A 14,775-nucleotide genomic window follows, 5' to 3' on the forward strand; every position below is an offset into this window, starting at 1 on the left:
TCACTCAGATTGAACTCAGGGAACAATCAAATCTTTTTCCTTTTTTTTTTTTTACCCGTTAACCCTCTAAAATGGCCAAAGAAAAGTTCCAAACAAAGAAAGCCGAATCAACAACATCAGGCAAAGGCCACATAGAGGTTATCGAACGAGAACTTGTTGGAGTCGAGCAGATTCCTGCTGATGTAACCATCCAGTGTCTATGTGGTCATTCTACAAAAGCAGCTCTGAAGGCAGGGCAGGGAACAAGGCTGACAAAGATTTCAAAGTTTGTGGAAAAGACTAATAATAACATACTACAAACTTCAGATCTACAAGTAGTCACTGTCAAAATCAGACACGCACTTCAGGGCTCAGGGAAAAGCACGCCCTCGTCATGCTGTCGTCTGCTGAAAGGACAAACGGCTTCTCTGTAAGTCTGTAGGCCTGAAGTCTCTGGCAGCAGCTCTCTTTTCAAAAAGGAAACTCTTCTTTTCCTGCCTCTTTTACGCAGAGGACAAACAGTATGAGGTCAGGTGGTTGTTCAAGCCTACAAATGCCATCAGAAGCAGTGGTGAGAAGGTCCAGAGGTCACGTCACACTCTGGTGTGACGACAGCTGTGGGAGGAGCCCGAGCCAGCGGCTGTGGCTCCAGACGGCGACGAAGGGTCCTCGTCGCTCGACTCGTTATGCTCCTCTTTGTGAAGGCCGAGGCTGATGTGGCTCTGCAGGGCGGCCGGGGTTAACCACTCCTTGGGTAGGCAGCTCTGCAGGAAAGGGATGCAGGAGCTGAAGTACGCCAGTCTGTTGACCCAGCGGGGGATTTCCCGTCCACACAGCAACTGAAAAAAGTTTGAATAAGTGATGATAAGAGCTGTATCCCACATACTGTCTTTGTTTTAGCTGTTTTAGAGCATAAGGCATTTAAACATTAGAAGAAAATGTGGTTATAGACGGTTATGTGGATGTGTTCCTTATTTCTCTTTATGTATAATGAAGTTAAAGTCTAGCGGCTGACTAGCAGACCTCAGTAAATGGACCACGGCCCAAGACCTCAGTATGGCCTAATAATTATCCGTATTGCTGTTTTAGAGGAGCAGTGCTTCAAAGGATAGTTGCAGATTTCTGTCAGAATCTGCAGATTATACAGTACAAATAAAATGTTCACGTTTCTCCAACGTTGTCTTCCAAACAGTTTCACTATCTACACTGGATGGCCAGGAAGCGTTCACGTTGTCTTCTCCGGCACTGATAATTGGCGTCTGTCTTGTGTCAGTGACGTAAAAGACGGATTTAATGCGACATGACCGTTCAAACAACAGTCGCTTTCTAAAACATCAGATATGTATCGGATTCAGGACCACATGCGAAAGTGACCCAGGTCGGATTTGGACATATCAGATTTGTGCTGTTCACACTGACATGCCATGATCGGATATGGGTCGCATAGGGACAAAAAAGTCGGATTTAATGTGCTTTCGCCTGCAGTTAGTATCCTACATTTTGTTTTGATGCACGCTCAATCATCCAGGTAAGGAAATCCCAATTTTTTTTGAGATTTCCTTACAGTTTTTTGGGGTACATCCTACATTTCCCAAGATGCAGCTTGACCAAGTAATGCAATGCTACTGCAGGATGTTTTTTCTTTAATTGGGTTTTTATTGGTAAGCCACCAATAAAGAGGCAGAAAAAACGACTAAGACTAGTGCATTAGTGCCCTTAGCGATGCTCACATTCATACAGGGATTTCTTTATTTTGTCCACTTTAAGCACTTTATCTACTTCATACCTCGAAGCCAAAGGAGCTTGCAAAGAAAAGCATCTGGACTTCTTTAAGTTACTTCAAGACGTTTCACCTCTCATCCAAGAAGCTTCTTCAGTTCTAAGGTCAAATGGTGGGGAGTCCCAGATTTAAACCTAGTGGGAGTATCCCCCCACAGAGGGACAAAAGGACCCCCTGATGATCCTCTAATCGCCCGTGCCAAGGTGTGAAAATGGGTGTGGGTCCCAATCAGCCAGAGTTTCGGGTGAGTTCATTGTGAAACCTGGCCCCACCTTATCATGCGAATTCCTGAGATCAGATGGCCCAGGATGTGAGTGGGCGTTAAGGCGTCTGGGAAGGGATCTCAAAACTGGATTATAGATGGCAGAGAGTTGGTGTCGTAAACCACCGCCTCTGTTCAAAGATGGTCGCTCACAGTGGACTTCTTTCACTCCTCTTTCAAACCATCTGTCCTCTCTGTCCAAAATGTGAACATTGGCATCCTCGAAAGAGTGTCCTTTATCCTTCAGATGCAGATGGACTGCTGAGTCTTGTCCTGTGGAGGTGGCTCTTCTGTGTTGTGCCATGCGCTTGTGAAGTGGCTGTTTGGTCTCTCCAATGTAGAGGTCTGGGCATTCCTCGCTGCACTGTGCAGCATACACCACATTGCTAAGTCTGTGTTTTGGCGTTTTGTCTTTCGGGTGAACCAGTTTTTGTCTGAGCGTGTTGCTGGGTCGCTTTTCTTTGCAAGCTCCTTTAACTACGATGACCTGGATGACTGAGAACCTTCACAGACATATTTCATACCTCGTAGTTAACTTTGCAGGCACGTGTTTGAAAAGAACATTTGCATAATACTACACGAACCCCAAAACCCCAAATTGCTGACCTCATAATGGTGCCGGAGGAAAAGGACAGCAAGGGTTGTCTTCAAAAAGTTCCTCAACAAATACCATTTCATTCATGACTGAAATTCCTAGTGTGGATTTTGGTGGTATGACTGCTTGACACGATGCTTACAAAGCATTACTAAAAAATTACAAACAGGCAATGTGTTGTTAAACAAAACATATTAAGTTATCTTAGCAAAGGTGACAACCTTCTATCTGTCATAATCCTAGGGTCTTTGCTATTTTTCGATTATTGTGACTCGGGACTTCTTGCATAGCTTTAATTTTGAGTTTCTGTTTTTCTTCCTTTATAGAATGCTTCTGTTTTTTAAATTATTCTTTTACAGACAGTGTTATAGTCTAGTTTCCATGGAATTACAGTTTCTACTTTGAGTTTATTGTTCTTCATGTGTTTACTTCCCTCAGGGTTTCCCTAATTTTTCCTTCCTCTGCCTCATCCTTCTCTTTTGTCTTTGACCTGCAGGCCTTCTTTGTCTGTGTCTTCGTGTTAACGTCTGAATATCTTTATCTAGATATAAAACCCCAAAGCTGGATGCTTTACAACTACTAAACTGTTTGTCCTTTTATTGTTCTTCTCCTGTGGTAGTTTGATGCTGAATGAACCTCCTGAACCACAGAAGGCACTTTTACAACTTTCACTAAGACTGCTTGTAATGACTTAACTGACCTTCGATGTGTAGCTCTAAATGTATTCCTGTGCACAAATTTTCGCTTGAAAAGGAAGATTTCTTTTGTCTTTTTTACAGGTTTTTACTTAGACCTAGAGGAACATAGTTGTATGAGACTGACCTCAGACAGCGAGGAGGAGAAGTGGTTGCAGTTTTTGTGCATTAGATGGTAGGCGTTCCCTTTGAACTCTTTACCGAGCTCCTCCATGATTTTATCTATGTCCTCCTCTGTGAAGTCAGTGGTGCCCAAAACAATGGCCTCCCTGTTTAAAAGCAGAAAGAGTTACGTGAGCACACTCACCTCCACCATTAACAGCATCACAGTGCACTGTATGCTAAAATGGAGCACGCTCACTTGAATTTGAATGTCTCTCCCAGTTCGGCAGCATTGCCGGGGTTGATTTCAAAGATGCCACTGAAAGGGTATGGATGGCCTCCATATGCAAATTCTGTGTGGCAGAGGACAAAGAGGCAAAACACAGGTTAGCGCTTTGAATGAAAGCACTGAGCAACTGTAATTACACAGAAGCACACAATTAATCACAGACACACTGTTCTTAAATTATTAGGCCTGTTTAATTGCAGGTCTCTCAGCCCTTTGTTTACAGCCTTCTTAGGAAAAACTGTGATCAACAAAGTATTGCATAGAGATGCTTAAACATGTAGCTAAATGCAAGTTAGTAAATACTAAGTTAACTAAACTACACCAATAAAACCTCCACCTGATTTTGTCCAAAAGATGGACTAAATGCAACCAAGTCTACGCGTTTTATACTTTATTATTAGGTCCAAAGTAGCGTTAGATCAGTGGCAGTATATTTAATTCATGGGTCATTAATTCAAACTCAGGTTATTATGAGTAAATTCCATTAATGGAGTCATTTCCTCTCCTAGTAAAGCCCATATTTTCGCTATCATCATATTTCTCTGTGCAGAGAGCCAATATTTCCAGTTGCAAGGATGTAATGGATTCCCAGTGATCTGGTTTCATGCTGGTTTCTGCCTCTATTTTAAAACCAAACACACACACACACACACACACACACAGTGAGTCAGTGATGACTCAACCCAGGGAAATGGGGTCATGATATTAGGAACATAACCCGTTATTCCATTTTTAAAACCAGACTTCATCTGTGCAGTGATGCACCGCTCCGAGTTTCCACTCGTAGTGTTATTCTGATGCCACTAACTTGGATTTCAGAGACATACAGGAAGCTCCATTCTTACCTCTCCCATAAATCTCAATGCCTGAGTGGAAGACACCAATGCCCAGATTGGACGTGTATTCGTTTATCCAATACTGCAGAGAAACACAGAGAGAAGGAAAGAGTCAGGAAGGAGAAACCATGCGGCTGCCCTGCAGAATCACACTGCGATCTATAATAGCACTGTCTTATACTTTATTACCAAATAAGAAGTGAACGGCTTTGACTGCACATGCATCTTTTAGTGCATTTTGGACATTTTTCAACTTTCTTGGCATTTTTAGAATACACTTACTCTCTGTACTGTTTGTATAGGCCTGTGCAGTAAAGCTATACCAGAAGCTTGCTCTGTACAAAGGTGACGAAGCCTTCCCGCCAGCGGCTCTAAAGTTCACTTTTTTATAATGTTCAATTAAACCAACAAATGTGCAGATTTAATTTGCGTGTCAGTGATGTGAGGATTCCTATTAGCACATGTCTATGTGCTTTATTTCTCCATGTTGTGTGCAGGTCATCTGACTGTTGCAAGGTTTTTAGTTTAGCATAAAATGCCTGTCCTGTAGCAGAATACTCCTCCTACTGTTGGTAGAAAGTATTTAATTTAATTTACCTGCACTTTAGAGCACGAATCAGTGCATTTGTTGGCTTTACCTACACATTTCTATTCAGATTGCAAAAGCATTGGCATACCAGCATCCACTGAGAATGCCCAGTGATGGATAGATTTGCCACAGAACAGCATTGCGATCAATCACAGACTGGACTACGGGAGGAAATTTTACCCATCATCCTTTGATGGTGGTGTTGTGAGCCAACCTGCTTGCCCTTCACTGCAGACAGTTATGAGATAATTCACTGAAGGTCCAAAGCTCCTTCACCCAACACCCACCGACACTCCCCTATCCTCAGACACCCCAGGGAAAACATGCTAAGAGCCATCTTTGCTACCCCAGCTGTCCCTTATTAATAATAAATCATGTTTCCGGACGTAGAATAATACAATAAAAGCATTTCCACCGCACTGCTTCGTGTCAGCAGGCTCTCCTCATGTTTTTGCAGTGACCTCCTGCCTTTTAGCTCTCACATGAGGGATGGAAGAATAATACAACCAGAAGGAAACAGTCTACAAGGACAAACATGTCCAATGACTTGACTTCCCCGAGAGTGCACAAACAACTGAGTCCCATTAGCTGAGCTTTCTTTTATTTCCTGCCTTTGCAGATAAAGCATGCATCGCTGCACACATCTACAAATCGCTTAGATTTCATTTCAGAGATGATTGATTCATCATCCTCGTCGATTTACTCTCATCCTGCTGCTTCCTCTTCTTGTCGTGCTGAATTCCCCACAAATTATTTAAGGCTGACTTTGGCTGTCACCGCCCTCGTGATCACTTTCTCCCAGTTTAACAACAACAACATGACCTGTTAAGTCCCAGCACAGTGGAGCCACCACCCTGGAATTTAATCAGCTGTTTAAGCAGCTGTTACTTCTGCTGTCACAATGAAATCCTCATCTGTGAGATAGTTTGAAGTTATCAGGAGGAAGCTGCCAGGTCCAAAGCTGCACCTGGCTTCATTTGTGGTTGTACGCAAGTGCGTGCCAGTATACACTCTCAGTTCTGGTGTGAATCATGACTGTATTCCTTCTCCAAACAGTCTTAAAGCTTGGAGATGAAAGCACTTGTTGAAATATTTAACTTCACTAAGAATAGAAAAATGTGGGATTCAAATACCTAGTGGGGAAATTTCTTGCTTTAAATATAAGCTCTACAGTTTTATTTTACAAGTGAGAACCTTCTCTTTAAGAAATCTTCAGGAACAGTTCTCCAGGCTTTGTGGAGACCAGTCTATGACTCTTGCATGTTTTTTCTATCCAGGTTTTTACTGCATATACAGTGGGATTACTGTCATGCTGAAAAATGAAGGTGCTGTCAGATGCTTTCCACGTGGTATTACATGGTGTCTCACAATATGATGGTACTTTTCTCTGACCTGTGTCAGGTCTTTGTTGGATTCCCCCTAATTCTTAATAACTTTCACATACTTTTAATCTGCTGTAGATAGTTTTTAAGGCTGACACTTCTTTTGTCCTCCACTTGTCCACTTATCTTATTTTTTAAAGAACACATTGTACAGCATCCTGAGATATGACAAGGTTTTGACTGATAGCTGTTTTGGTGCCTTATTAGTACAAAAAATGTTATGCCTGTCAAATTGTTTTATATTTGCCATTTTTCATAGAGTCAACAAAAGAACAATTTTTTTCATGACAGGCTGTTAGTAACAAAAGTGCCTAAAGATACAGTTTAAAATGGGTTCTTTGCTAAGCTGTCCGTCTGGTTCATCCCTTGAGTTAAATGCTTTTTTTATGCTTGAATGATTCATAGGTCTGTGGTAAGTGGATTAAAAAAAAACAAAAAACACTTCTGAAAACAGTCGTGTATAAAAAGTGGCCTGAAAATGAGTGAAAACGCACCAAATGTCTACAGAAAAACTCTGAAAGACCTTCAGAAAGCTTGGAGAACTATTGCTGATGACCACTTTAAAGTTTACAAGAAAGTCGGGATCCTCAAAATATAAAGAAATGACACATGCCTCAAGATTTCTGCAAATTACTTAATTACTCATGAATGTTTTTTTATATATATATTTTTAAAATTCTCTTCTGTCCTGGCTTTGAGATGTAGCTAAAGTCCACCATTTTGCTTTATTATCAAACTTTGTCTTGGATACTGAGTGAAATCCCTGAATTTACAACACATTCTGTGTTTGTTGTTGCACAGAATCGTATTTTATTTGTCTGCATGCTGCTAAATGATAACATTGTTTCAATCTAAATGGAGGAATTCTGCATAAGATTCACACAGGACACTGCTCAGCAGTACAGTATGCGAAAACAGCCACTGGGTCCAAGTCTGAATGAGGACCCTTGTCCTTTGCTGGTGTGTTTGTGTATACATATGATGTGAATCCCAGGCACAGAGACAGAGGTCAGAAGATTGAGGGAGTCTCTTGTTTCACAGGTCTGTGGTTGCCTAGTGGCCTATAAAACAAAATTTTCCTATCATTCTTCTTTTCTTTCTTACTTTCTTCAATTTAAATGTCAGAGATAAATGACTCCACCTGCCAAATGGGGCTCACAGTTAAATAATGCCTAGAATAAAACAATGTAGTCACGTCTGCAGCAGACCAACCTACATGCTGAGCGGCTACGAAACCACCCAGGCTCTTCTTCACTTGGCGTTGCAGTAAATCTTTGAAGGTGGGTGTAACAGCAAAAAATTATACAAAAAAATGCTTTGTTTTAGTGTGACACTACAAGAATGTGAAGTGGAAACCTCAGCTTTAAAAGTGATACTGTAAGAGTGGACTTTGTTGCAGGTACCCCACTCCCTGGTTTTCAAAGCATGAGCACATGTGGATTCCTTCACTCCCCAAGCCATTGTTCTGAGTGTAAATACCAAACAGAGGACAGTGACTAAAAAGAAAACAGAAAGTGAGTGCACTTTGGTTCAGGTGGATCCTTACCATATCATACACGTTAAGGATGACGGGTTCATTAGCCATGGTTTTAACCTGAGCTGGAAAGGCAAACCTTAGTCCGCGTTTTAAGGTTGTCAGCACCTCCTCACCCGGTGGAGTCACAGGGCCACACGGTGGAAGGCAGGAGCTGCAACGGGCAGACCTCTGCAGGAGGGACGGCCGATGCTCATTCCCCCACAAGGCAACAAAACTGCATGGACGCAGCTCCGCGCGTAAAAGTCTAAAGAAAGTGGGCAGCTGAGGGCTGAGATAGATGTCACAGAGCCATTACGGCAAGTACGGTCAGGAACTCAGATCCGAGCAGGGCAAAGCGAGGTGCAGCAATGAAAGAGGCCCATCTCCGAGCCCCGAAATATAATCAGCTGTTAAGGGAAATCGATGGTGGCAGCAGGCGCCTTTGCGTAATAACAGCAACCACGGCACTCAGCTCACAGCATCAGATCAGGGGTGATGATGTGATCCATAGTCGACACGAAGGCCCTGCATGCGCTGAAATCCGAGGCGGGTGCCCTCCTGTCATCATGAGCGAAAAGGCGACAGCTAGAGCAGATGGAAGTCGAGGATGGAGGCGGAGTGCGGGCCATTTTCACGCGGAGGATGATGGAGCAACTGCGGGAGGGAAAGACTCCTGGGCCATGGCGGTTAATTACAGCTGATAGGGGAGTCAAGTTCAGCAGGAGCATCCCCAGCCGGTGCTGCTGCTACTGCTGGTCAGCATCAAACATCCTCTTCGTAGAGAAGGGAGGACAGCAGACTCAAACCTCCGCGATACGACCCCCAAAACATCGCCGATCCTCTCCCCGAGACCGCTCCACGAAGGCTTCCAAATCGGTTTCACCAAGTCCCGAAGCGGCCGAGATGCATCCGTATTGTGCGGCTATTATCCAGCTCTGGCTCTGCCTCCCCGGTTGATTACATCATATGTGCCTGCAAGGCATCCTCCAACAGCTGATGGGAGACAGAGCCGCTGGTGGGAGTACAGGAGCACATTTTGTTACAAAAGACACCTCTTTACTATTTCTGTCAGCCCGCTCGACAGACTGAAATGCTCTTAATGTTCCACCTCCAACTTACACCGATTTAGGGAACACTCGGTTTAAAGTGAGAGAAACAATTTCAGCGTTTTGTGTACTTAAAAAAAACTCAACTGGTGCTACACTTTGACACAAAAAGGAAAAAAATACTCTTAATATTCGCAAATCCACTTTTACTTTGAAAAACAAACAGACCACATCCGGTGTTGGTCAACGTCCAAAATTCCAACCAAAAAAAGAAATAAAAAGGAAAAAAGAGATAATTTATAATTTCTCTTTAATGTCAAATAATGAAATTATTTGTTTTCGTGTTTCGGAAATCTCAGTTTTAAAAAAACGAAACTCACTAACCAATAACTTTAAATAAAAAAACATGAAAAAAAAACTACTTAGACTACATTAAAAACTTAAGATGTGCACGCATTCCTAATTTACTATCATTTTAGAAACTTAGAAGTAAATTTGGATGAATAAATCAATCCGCTTATGATAAAGTATAATGGCTGGATGGGCACTTTGTTTGGAACAAATAAATACAATTACAGATCAAACTATTTTCAATCTACAGAGAGGATTACATGAAATAGGATAGCACAATTAATACACATGCAGATGATGATGAAACATATACTAACTTGCTATATTTGCTTTAAACGTATATATTTATATATATATATATTAAAACTCAACCTCCCCCTTGAATTAGTAATTCACCTGCTTAAAGTCACCTCAGGTTTGACCCTCAAAGCTAAACACAACATTGTAGTTTATAATTAAATGGCTCACAATTCTAAACATCCTGAATTTGCAGTTCTCTCTGACGTTCCTTATTGAGTACTTTTTATTTTGTGCAATCTTCCACTAGCGTCTTGTTTTTATTCACTTAAGTAAAACATTACTTGCCTTAAAGATCGACCTCCCCCCCCCAAATAACCCCAAACTAAAAATCACCCCCCCACACACACACACACACCAGTTAATTCTTCATGAATTTTAATAGTTGCCTGCTGGATGACACACAGTATTTGCATATTTTATTACACTTTTCACATCTCTTTCTCTGAGATACTTTACATCCTACCGTCTCACTCAGCAGAGCAACATGAAATGTATTTACAGACCACACACCACCACAGTGGACACGATTCACTTCTTCTTTACTTGCACTATGGTCCTTAATGGAGGAGTTGCATGATTGTGGCTAGTGCAAGAAGAAACGTAAAAACATCTACAGAGGCTGACAGCAAATCGTTTCTTAGCTGCGTTTCAGTGTCGAGCTGCTGTTTGGTCCGTCAGACAAATACAAACAATTTCTTTCGTATGTTCATCTATGTTCAAGCTCAGCAGGAGGTTTAGTGTCTTTATACACACTGGCGAGTGTTTCAGCCTGAAGAAATGAGCCTGATTTCAGATCAGCGGTTCACCCTGAGTGGCCTGACCAAGAGTTTTTTTCTAAGGTACCAAATTCATACTACTGAGTTCATATTACCAAACTGTGGACAAGTGTCACAGACTAATAACCAAATATTAGGTGATTTCACTAACCCATCTTCTCATAGGTTAGCTGTCTGAGCCACAGGGCTCTACGCTGTCATCCAGCTGCTCTGTTGCACCAAGTAATGTTAATCCCACACACAACTTCCTGTACTTGGAATGCTCATTAGAACACTGAATGTGTATTCATCTGCAGCTGAAAACAGTCCCCAATAAATACACCATTTCCTCCTGCTTGAGTAAGGTTTTCAATAAATTTCAGTCACCAGAAGTCTTTAAATAAAATATTTTTTTTATGTAATAATATATCTGATGTCTATTTTTAAACATTTAAGAGAGACGACTGGCTCATTATAGGTTCTGGTCTTTTAACAGGCTACAGTGAGGGCGGATGGGTCTGATTTTCATTTTGAGAGCAAAATGAAGCAACGCAATCTCCTCCGTTTCTTTGCAAACAGGAAAAAGGCACACAAAAAAAAAGTCCATTATGAGCTTTTATCACAGCAACTGCTTTCATCAGTTGCCACAGCTCCTGATAAACACCACATTAGGGTGCTGCTCCTCCCACAATTCTGTGCAACACTTCAAAATGAAAATCAAACCTATGTGTGTGAAGCATGAAGGTAGAGTTCAGAGAGATCCCCCATTCAATGATGGAGGCTTAGATGCCTACAAGTGACTGAACCTAAACACTCTTTCAGTTTATAATGATCAGGTTCAAGCAGTCAGACTCTATCCAAAGATTAAATAGTTTTGCATATACAAGCAGCCATTTTTTTCTGCCTGAGAAACTCAGTCCAGCAGCAGGAATGTATACACCCTTCTTTTACTTACCATCGTAAAGCTACCTAATAAAAGTTATCTCATCTCTGTGGTAAGACTTTTTGCATAGGAGGGGTATCAAAAAGCTATCATTAATCACAAAATATGCACGTATGTGTGTGGGGGGGGGACCTCATCAGTGACACCAGCACCTGCTAATCGCAAAAACAAGATCTACTTTTCACATTTTGTTCCCTCTCTCATGTAGTTGGCATTTAGCAATGGTTTTTGATCCTAAAAATTATGTACAGACATTGCGCTTTCTAAGCGCGCCGCCTGTAAATGTAAAAGAGGATTGCGGCAGCTCCCGTTAACACTGCCAGTAATCCCAGAATAGACGCAGGAGACTGGTGTTCGGACTCAGAGCCTGTGGAGCCGTTCATGTGGTGGGATTCCTGCAAGACATAAAAAGGAGCAAAGATTAAAGTTGCACTGAGGGGATACTGACACAAATGTTTGTGGTGGACAGAGAAAACTTATCTTCTGTGGTTGTTTATACATGTGTGCACATACGCACACTTATTTTAAGCTCAACAACCGACGGAAAGTAAAACTCTCACGCGCAGTTTAAGGTATGTTCTACAGGTATGTTCATGACATCACTGATTTGCATAACCGTCAGGAAACAGTTTTAACAGAAAGGATCTGATACGCTTGGAGGCGCACTGTACTGCACTAACTGGTAGCAGTTCTTCTTTATGTTTTGGTGTTTTTTGTTTGTATTGGCATTGCCAGACTTATTTTTTGCTTATTTCTCACTTTGAATTCAAGAAACATTAAAAGATGCTAAAGGGCAATCAGCAATTTAAATTCCTCCAGCAGAGCTATAAACTTTTACAGACTTGTTTTGCATGATGCACCTCTCCGTCCTCCTTAGCTTGCAGCAGTGAGACTGTTTATAAAAACCTGCTGACACTCGCACATCACCACTACTCTTGTTACCAGTGAAATTCAGAATTAATTTTAAAATTGTCTTAATAACATAAAGCTTGAAACAATAATGCTCTAGAGCTACTGAGACCACATAACAAGCAGTCAGTCTCTCTGATCTGAGAGTGTAGCTCCTGACTCCTGACCTTTTTCTGTATAAGGAGCTCCACTTCCTCCCCAGCTGTCCGAAACAGCTCCACCACGGCTTTGTGTGTCCGGCCTTCTAGCACAGCTCCGTTTATCTAGAAATATTAAAGTTAATAAATAAATAAAAGCTCACTTCCAACCCGTTCTGCAGCATATATTTGGTTTCATTTTCTATTAGTGAGCTGTTAAGAGAAAAGGCCATGGTGAATGCATGACATCTCTTCAAATGTGTCTTTTTCAGTCCAAAGCAAAAACATGACGCTTTTATTACCGAGAGGATCTTGTCGCCCTCCTGTAGTCTTCCGTCCTGGCCTGCAGCTCCATCTTCTTTGATTTTAGACACGTATACACCACTGTCATTGTACACATACTGCTGGTCCACGCCCCCAACTATATTGAAACCCAAGCCTCAAAAGAAAACACATTAGTGTAATCAGTATATAATCAGGTTCACCAGACCAGCAGCTGCTGACCCAATCAATAATATTTATCCAAGTAGATCAAAGTTCAAGAGGAAATCTTCCAAAGCTGCACTGCTACTTAGACGAGCAGATTAAAAGCAAGACCAACCTGACAAAATGTTACATAACCGAGTGTAAGCGAGTCTGTAAAATAAATAAACCACTGGTGTCTATGAACGAGCTGTCCATCAGCGTGATAGGGCCGATAACTTTTAAAGATTTTAACACTGGGTCAAAGTGCATAAATCAGCTTTTCCTTTGCAAATAAGGCAGCTGCTAATACTCAGTTGGCCTCGATAATCTACTTCCTCCATTTACGCCACAACGACGCGGAGGTTTGGTCGCTTTTATTTGCAAATTAGCCTTTAGCTTCAGGACACTGAGCACAGCCTGACAGCGATGATTTTTGCTAGCTTTCGCAGCTAGCTAGTGGTGCTATCCACTGGTAACAGTCCCACTAATTATCTCCTTACCAGCCGGTCCTCGCTTCAGCCTTATGGTTTCCACTTTGGAAGAAGTGTCCAGAGAGCCGTTCATTGTGTCCAAACGTCAACCTGGTAAAATAAATCTTCAGAGAAGAGGGACAAACTATGTATCTGAAGGTGAACTCATTGAGGAGTTTCGATTTGCTTTTTGGCCACCACCGGCGCAGACAGAGCTGTAACAGTGCCCCCTGACGGCAAGAGGCTGAACTCCAGGCTGATTTTCGAATTACAGGGCAGGGAGGCAAATCAGAGACAAGTTATTAAAAAATACTCAATATCAGAGTTAATGAGTGAAGGGAATGGGCTGAGGAGGTGCAAGGAGTGCTTTGAGGAGTTGATGAATAAAAGACATAAAAGAGAAAGGAGGGCAGATGGAGGTCAGTTAGTGAATCAGGGAGTGAAGAGAATTAGTAAGGAGGAAGTGAGAACAGATGTAAAGAGTGGAAAGGGTGTTGGTGACATACCTGTATAGATAGCTAGGCAGTGGAAAATGTGCTGGTACAGATTTCCACGAATAAAAGTGATGTGCAAAGCAGTGTTGATGGACAGGTTGACAAATGAAGTCCAGTAGCAGGCTCTGTGAACGATGAGATTGTGAGCCCTACTGAGAGTAGGAGGCCAGTGGAAGAGAGTCTGGAGAGGTGGATGTATGCTCTGGTGTGATAAGAAATTAAAGTGAGTAGAAGCAAGGCAGAATACATGTGTGTGAACGAGAAGGAGACAGGTGTAACAGTGAAGCTGCAAGGGATAGAGGTAGTGAAGTTGGATGAGTTAAATACCTACAGCCAACCATCCAAAGCAATGGACGGTGCACAAGAGAGCTTAAGAACAAAGTGCAGGCAGGGAGAAGTGGGTGGAGAAGAGGAGGGACAAAGGACATGGAATATGGCAGAAAACCCAAATAGAGAAGGTTCATGAATGTAGTAAAGGAAGATATGTAGAGGGTTAAGATGATCTCTGTGGTGACCCCTAAAGTAACAGTTCTGCTCTCTACCAGGAAATCCTGAAGGAGAACGTCTGGCTATCAGTTTGTGCCCTGAAACTTAAGCTCACTCGGGTTATGTAGCAGCACTGAAAATACCAGAAAACTGTTAACCTGGATGGTCTTTCTGCCCACGGCATGAGGCACCCTGTCATTAAGGTTCAATCAGGTTCAACACAAATGGCGGTTACTGCTGTGAAAAACATCAAATTTGATTTTGAGTTTTTCATCTCAGAAATTAGGTAAAAAATCATCTTGAATGGTGGATGTTTCTGGTCTAAATCCTGTTATAGATACAGTAGCAACCAAAACATGATCTGCAATGTGTGGCCCAAAGACAGCCATGAAGA

General features: G+C 42.0%; 1 protein-coding gene across 1 annotated transcript; it reads right to left on the reverse strand.

Annotated features, from left to right (window-relative positions):
* Positions 1 to 572: 572 nt before the first annotated feature.
* Positions 573 to 13,654, reverse strand: LOC309696259 (uncharacterized protein; the record flags this gene model as incomplete). The annotated part of the gene is made up of 10 exons (XM_082517406.1): positions 13,432 to 13,654; positions 12,769 to 12,905; positions 12,497 to 12,592; positions 11,692 to 11,815; positions 8,503 to 8,722; positions 8,056 to 8,332; positions 4,548 to 4,620; positions 3,673 to 3,766; positions 3,439 to 3,580; positions 573 to 818 (listed from the first exon to the last, which is right to left on the reverse strand). Exons 1-10 carry the CDS (start codon positions 13,493 to 13,495, stop codon positions 573 to 575), a joined length of 1,473 nt encoding a protein of 490 aa, XP_082373532.1. The 5' UTR covers positions 13,496 to 13,654.
* Between the last annotated feature and the right edge of the window lie 1,121 nt (positions 13,655 to 14,775).

This window comes from Aulonocara stuartgranti (genome assembly GCF_965226115.1).
Source record: "Aulonocara stuartgranti genome assembly, chromosome: 19".
Lineage (NCBI taxonomy): Eukaryota > Metazoa > Chordata > Actinopteri > Cichliformes > Cichlidae > Aulonocara > Aulonocara stuartgranti.